Here is a 7,319-nt window from a genome sequence, read left to right as displayed (position 1 = left end):
GTTCAATGATATATGATTCACACACTTTCCAGGAACGTGCTAGTTTCTGTCAGGAAATTTCCCACAAGGCTACAAGGAAGTTAAACTTAAGATAGACTTCCAAATCTTGCTTTAAATAAATGTATAGTTAAAAACATGTATGTAGCTGACCAAACTAAGTTGACTTTCATTTCTTACTCCATTGATGGGATAGATATTTAAATTTTTACAACTGGCCAAAGGATGCAGAGGCATTTTTGTAACAGCCCCCAAAAGCAGATGGAAAACCCATTTCCCCCTTCTTTTTTTCTTATTTGCCTTCAACAAAATCCATCTCTTCTATTGCATCTTTAAGCATGGCAACCAAAATGGAGTTCCTCCCTCTCCTTCCTTTCCATATGTATTCTAAACAAGTCACAAAATGTAAGAAGTTGTTACTAAGGATTTCTTGGCTTTTCCTACTTGAACTTGAACAATTACCATTCATCTGAATCAGAAATGGAGAAAAGCTTTAGAGCATGTCTGTAAATTAAAAATGAGAGAGAAAAAGAAAGACACAGGCACCTGAAGAAATTAGTCTTCCTATAATCTTCAAAGAGGACATACAAACCACAAATCATGTTCTTAGAAGTTTATACATTTGATAAATACAAGTTTAATCCATGGCTTTCACAATAAAAGAGGACTAGGAAATCACTAATGTGCAGACGAGCAGATCAGGCTGATGTATCAAAGAGCTTTTCAATCATCTCACCCACTTGCTCAACTCTGTATTTAATGTATTTTTCAGGATTCTTGGTAAAGGGTACACTACCATACCTGTCAGGGAAAAAGCAAAGATAATACTGTGTAAGCAAGGACAACATTCTTCATTCTTCAATTGCCCCTTGCTTCCTCATTAGTTAACAGAACACCACCCATTTTTTCTATCCTGTTTCCCTCCAGAAGAGTCTTCAGATATATGGCCAAATGATATTATGGGAATTGAATTCTGAGGGCAGGGGGAAGGCTGACTGAAATCAACGGCCTTCTTAATTCTTGAGCATCAGACTTCATGTGCTCAAAACCATCATACTCAGATATCAGAAGACATCTGGAGAAACAAAGACTATTGTTTACAAAAATATAAGGAGCACCCCCTAAAATTACTTCAGTGAGGGTTCAACAGGCTCAATAGGTATATAATACTGACTTAGAACAGGTCAAAAACAACCCATAAAGTGGGAGAAGGAGAAAGAATGGCTGGAATCATAAACAGCAGCACTTCACATGCTGTAAAGTTCAGTCAGCTACTCTATCCAGCTACTCTATGCAATGCAAAGCCTAGTGTGCCATATGGAAAATAAAAAAACACAAGCCCTCTGTTTTGTGAGTATTGGGGACAACATTATAACTTCATACACACAACATTCTGATTCTCTTAAGGGCAAGGGACACCGGAGGTGGTTTCACGGTTAGGATCAGGAAACGGCATCCTGCCAAGCCTTGCCCAAATGTCAGAACTCTCCCCAAACAGACAAAGAGGCACCTGTTAAGGAAGGTGGCATACGTCTCTTCCACAATGGTTTTCTGGGCGTGCCGAATATTGTCCCTCTGCTCTGTGTCAGGGATGGCCCACGCCTTCTGGATTTTACACAGCTCCTCCAGACCATCATTGAAACCCTTTCCCATAGAAAAGATTGTATTAAGAAAAGTACAGCATCTAGAACTGAACAGCAAGCAACAAACAAAGGCAAGCAGGTCAGAGGGAAAAAGCTGCAAAACCTTTGCAAGCGCATTACCTTGAAACGCTCCTTGATTACTTGCCTCTCCTTGTCTTTTAGCTGCAAACAATTAAGGGAAATGGAAGTTAGTGGTGGCGTTCAAATTGCTTCTTGACCTTTTTTTGAGAGCACCTACCTCGGCACTAGGCTCCATACAAACCTGGATTTAGGGATCAGAGTACAATAGTCCTATTATCCTCAAGAGCTTTAACCTGCCTTTCAAGGCCACATTGCCCTCACACACTAATTATGGAACACATAAGAATAGCCATGCAAAAAAAATCACAAGCAGATATTTCAGTCTCAATTAGTTGTCGAGAGCAGGGAGGAGGTTTCAAAAGAGAAAGGGACTTCTTAACAGGGGCACGGAGACCGAGCGGTTCTAAGTGAGATCTGCAGTGTCCTTTCAGGCAATTACAGGTAGTCCTCAACTTACAACCGTTCACTTAGCAACCGTTCAAAGTTACAACGGTACTGAAAAAAGTGACATACGACTGTTTTTCACACTTATGACCATTGCAGCATCCCCATGGTCACGTGATCAAAATACAGACTCTTGGCAACGGACTCATATTTATGATGGTCAGTGTCCTGGGGTCATGTTATCCTCTTTTGAGACCTTCTGACAAGCAAAGTTAATGGGGAAGCCAGATTCACTTAACAACCGGGTTACTAATTTAGCAATGGCAGTAATTCACTTAATAAATGTGGCAAGAAAGTTTGTTAAATGGGGCAAAATTCACTTAACAAATGTCTCACTTAGCAACATAAATTTTGGGCTCAACTGTGGTCACAAGTCGAGGACTATCTGTATTAAGCACATCTTTATTCTAGTAGTTGACACAGATAGTCCTCGACTTATAACCACAATTGGGAACAGAATTTCCACCGCTAGACAAGGGGGTTGTTAAGTGAGTCAATTTTATGATTTTTTTTACTATGGTTGTTAATAAAATCACTGCAGTTGTTAAGCGAATCCAGCTTCCCCCACTGACTTTGCTTGTCATAAATAGGCTGGGGAGGTCATAAATAGTGATTGTGTGAGCCTGGAAAGCTGCAACTGTAGGAAATACATGCTGGTTGACAAGCCTACATCTGACAAGTGAAGATTCACTTAATGACATGATTCACTTAACAACTGCAGCGATTTGCTTAACAACCATGGCAGAAAGGACATAAAATGGGGCAAAACTCACTTAGCAATGGAAATTTTGGAGTCAATTGTGGTCATAAATCAAGGATTACCTGTCATGTCCTCCAGTTAAAACACTAAAATATGCAAAAACAAGAGCAGAATAAAATGCAGCCTAAGAGGTAGGGGAAGTATGATGAGGAATTTTTAAAACTATTCTTAATAGTTGGGCTAAAATATGATTCCCAGCAAAGATGATGTTATCCCTAGCAATAAAAATCCCATTAGCACTTGGACTTACATAAACTGTTTTTACTGCAGGTGGAAATGGGGAAGGGACTGTTTTTGCCGCAACTACTTCCAAAACAGAAACTAATCTCTTTTTTCAGACAGGGCACACCAGCAGTGCTTTAAATTGATATTTGAAGAACAAAAGAAGTGCATTTTAAGCGATTAGACACATATACAGTTCTTTCCAATTTTCTACAGTAATTCATAAAACTTAATTTAAACTATTCTTACCTTGACTCCAGGTTGGAAGACAGGTAGGTTTCTATCCGATATATAATCTGTTACTTTTAACCAGCTGCAATAGATTTACAGAAGATTCAGTAAAGTAGATGTGATTTCAGTGGCATCAAATAAATATGCAAATAAAAAATAACTCTGTGGTGTGTTTCATTATTTGATCAGGAGACTCAAATGATCCAGACCTCCTTCTCTTTCAGGGACTCTTCCATGCAGGTATTCAGGGGTGAATGGAAGCTTCATCTTTAGATAGCTTTGGTTACGCAATGGCTGATATGGCAGTGTAGATGAACACAAAGGATAAAAGCTAGTGTTTGCCATTTCAAACCCTTAAAACTAAAGTAATTTGTGCTTCAAATCATCCTCTGTACTAATTTGTCTATATCTCAGAAGTGGATGCATTAAGCTAAAACATGAACTGATGAATATGCTTATGTAAATATGGGTATCCTCATTTAGTTACTACATTGGATCTGGTAATTCAGTCATTAAGGGAAGCAGTTACTAAGTGAAATTAAAACTGATGACTTTACAAAACTGTCCTTTGCTTTGTACATTTGCAAAGGTCATAAATGCAATGATAGAAGCTAAAATTAGTTTTAGTTATTTTTTCATCACTGTTGTAACTGTGAATGATTGCTAAGTGAGGCTGTCACTAAATGATAACTGTTTAAACATTCAGAGAGAGAAAATCTGCACATCCAAACACATCCATGCACACAAAGGAATCTAACTCATAAAGCAACAGACTTTGACTCAGCAGACTCAGATAAAATCAGTTGCAACTAGTTTTATTTTGATTTCAAGCAATAAAAATAACAGAGTTCATTACGAATGAAGGCAAATATACATGTCCCAGGATAATGTTGCAGGAAATGTACACCAAATGCTGGTGCTACGGCAAAGAAGGTGTGGTTCTGTGGTCCCAACAGATGGCATTATTTAATCAAAGGAATCATAAGTGTGCCAATCATACCAGAGGATTTAAAGTGGAGATAAGTGGTCCCTCTAATAGTTAGGCCCTAAGTCATGTGGAGGTTTATAGATAATGACCAGCACCTTGAATAGCATCTGGAAACAAACTGATAACGAATGCAGCTTGCAGAGCAGGGCAGTAAAGTGTCCATCACTGATCATGCTGCTGCATTCTGGACCAGCTGAAGCTTCCAGTCAGCTTTCAAGGGCAGAGCCTAATATAGTAGTCAGGCCATGAGGTGACCAGGGCAAAAGTAAGGACCTCTCAATCTAGAAGAGGGCACAATGGGCACATCAGATGAAGCTATCAAAGGGTTTTCCTAAGTTTAAGGTGGAACATCCTCAAATCAAGGTGGTTCAATCATCCACAGCCACTCAGTCTTGATAGGATTGAGTCAGAGATGGTTCCTCTCTATCCAAACCAGGATAGCCTCTAGACCCTGGGAGAGAATGTTGTAGATCTCACTTTGCCAGCCTGGGATCAAAAGATATAATTGGTATCATCAGCACACTGATAATACCAAACCCCAAACTATCAGATGAGTCAATGGTTCATATAGATGTTGAACAGGAAGGACGAGAAAGTAACCTTCCATTCCCAATTAAATAACAAGGATAAGAAGCCAAATGCCATTTATCTTCATATCAGTTTCTGCTTTCATCAGCATGTTTTATCTTCAAATATTATCTTAGCATCAGTAATGCTGAATTCTCAGAAGGACAGTATGTCCTTCATAATGCAAGCTGATGGAACTGAATTTGCATCCTAATTAGTACTAAAATCCAATGATACCAATCATTTTACTTGTCCTTTTCAAGAAGAACAACTTGCCCTCTCTTGCTCTATCACAACTTGCTAAAATTCTCGTTGGGTAGGCATGAGAGTTTGATTAAAGCAGTCAAGTCCAAACTCAAATGGAAAATGACTAGATAAGTTGTTTTCTCACCTGCACTGATAGGTCAGAATTTGCTGCTCAATAAGTTCTCTGTAAGACCTTTCTGCCGTCTTCTGTGTCACAGCTACCAACTGGATTAACTCAGACCTAGGAAAAAGGAAGAGGGCTCAATGAACAGGAATTTGTGAAACAGCAGCATTTTTCTGCCTATAAAGAAGAATCTGTTTCAAACGGGTAAAGAAAAAAACCCTGTCTTTCCATAATTCTTAAATTGCATCAATGCTCAACATATTTTAACTGATACTGGAAGCCAGGGAAAAAGAATTATGAGGGCAACAAAGAACCAAGCCTGCCTCTGGGGGGGATGGAGGTGGGATTGGATGGCATGGGCCACTTGACTATGACATTGTGTTGAGTTGCAGAAGTTCTCCAAATTTCTCCAGGTTATTTGAGCTTCAAAACCTTTAGAAAACAGAAATTGGTTTCATTTCTTTCCAGGGATCTACAAGGTTCATCACAAGATTAAAGAGCTCTTTTGTGACCCTCAACCACGAAGGAGGGGCAATTAATTTCAAAATTTGCTCTAATTTTTAAAGGCATAACAATACTAAACATTGCTTTCTAGTGCTCTTTATAATTGGTGCAAGGTCTGGAAATCTTGGTTGTCATCAGGCTAAGAAGAAAACAAAGAATAAAAATAAATAAAAATGCATTCACCAATGAGGAGGAGATTTGCAGATCTTTATATTGAAAATCAGTTTAGGCTAAACAATATAAGTTATTATTCATGTTCATCTTCTCTTTTCAATAGTTGCTTATCATCAATCAGGAACAATCCGATCTTGAGTATATTCCAAAAATATTTTCTTCTACTTCTTTTTGTGGGGTGTAGAAAGGATCGATGCTGAATTGCTAAGAACATTTTGGTCTTACTTGGATTTTTTAAGAGTTATTTGTGTGTTTTTACCCTTAAGTACTCTAAAACATTTTAAGCAAACAGGGAAACAGTGAAGATAAATCTGCAGTTTCTAGGAAGGTAAAAAAAACCCAGTTAGCATGATTTTTAAAAACATCCTCTATGCTATGCTCTTAAGAGTCTAGGATTTTATTCCCTGTCTCAAGACATACTGGATTCCAAACAAGAGATGATGAGAAAATGAAAGTGGCAGCAAATGCACACGAAAGCAGTGTTTATTGGGTTGTACAACTGGAGAAGCTTCAGTTGATGGAAATTGCAAGCTGGGAAGACAGGGCATTCCAGGGAAAGCACAGATGCCTTCAACTGTACTTGAAGAACGTGGAAATTAAAAAGCCAATTCTTTAAGATTACCAGGACCCAAACTTTTAAAACATTGAGATGCATCAATGCCTGGTACAAAGTCACCCAGCTGGCTTTCAAAGTTAAGGTGGGACTAGTTCTCACTGTCTCCTGGTTTCTAGCTCAGCCCCTTCAGCACTGCATCCAATAGGCTCTCATGTATCAGGCTTAAGGACTGTGGTCATCTCACTGATAGATGAGCAGAAGAATTCCTGATGCCTTTTCATGTTCTTCTGCACTTTCTTTAATTCTATTTAAGCCAGATGGCTTTTTTTTGTCCAATGCTCAAATGATGGTATGTATCAATTTCTTATGGCACATTATGTACCTGAATAACCTCAACTCCATTTTATTATTATATGCCCTAGTTACCGGTAAGTCCAATTGTACTGAGAAACTACTGCACTAGACAATGCACAGAAGCCACAGAGCTGTACAGTAACTATTACAACACTTATTTTTCTGAGTTGGATTGATTGTCATGAAAAATGCAAAACTACCAGCAGAAAATTATTCCTTGGATTTCTTGAAAAGTACTTCTCCAGAACAAAAAGCCTCTCAGCTGACAAGATGAAAGTCCTTTCCACATTGAAGCTATTCTCTTTTTTCCACTGCCATACATAAGATAATTTTAACAGAAGAGATGAAAGACTTAAAAGGACCTTTTTTGAAAGGACATAAAAACAGCAGCAGCAGGGGGGAAAAAGAGAGAGAAAGAGAGAGAGAGA

At 38.5% G+C, this 7,319-nt stretch overlaps 1 protein-coding gene across 7 annotated transcripts in view; it reads right to left on the bottom strand.

Annotated features, from left to right (window-relative positions):
* Positions 1 to 595: 595 nt before the first annotated feature.
* The window catches only part of EXOC7 (exocyst complex component 7), a 48,435-nt gene continuing 41,711 nt past the window's right edge, over positions 596 to 7,319 (bottom strand). For all 7 annotated transcript variants that reach the window (XM_070937545.1, XM_070937544.1, XM_070937539.1 and 4 more), the window contains 5 exons: positions 5,325 to 5,420; positions 3,397 to 3,460; positions 1,761 to 1,802; positions 1,508 to 1,641; positions 596 to 798 (listed from right to left, as the gene is read on the bottom strand). In XM_070937545.1, the coding sequence (XP_070793646.1) occupies positions 696 to 798; positions 1,508 to 1,641; positions 1,761 to 1,802; positions 3,397 to 3,460; positions 5,325 to 5,420 (439 nt within the window). In that variant the 3' untranslated portion in view covers positions 596 to 695. The remainder of the gene's footprint in view (positions 799 to 1,507; positions 1,642 to 1,760; positions 1,803 to 3,396; positions 3,461 to 5,324; positions 5,421 to 7,319) is intronic.

This window comes from Pituophis catenifer, unplaced genomic scaffold, assembly GCF_029215685.1.
Source record: "Pituophis catenifer annectens isolate HBS135680 unplaced genomic scaffold, rPitCat1.0.hap2 SCAF_2, whole genome shotgun sequence".
Lineage (NCBI taxonomy): Eukaryota > Metazoa > Chordata > Lepidosauria > Squamata > Colubridae > Pituophis > Pituophis catenifer.
This window is presented reverse-complemented; position numbering and strand designations above follow the sequence as displayed.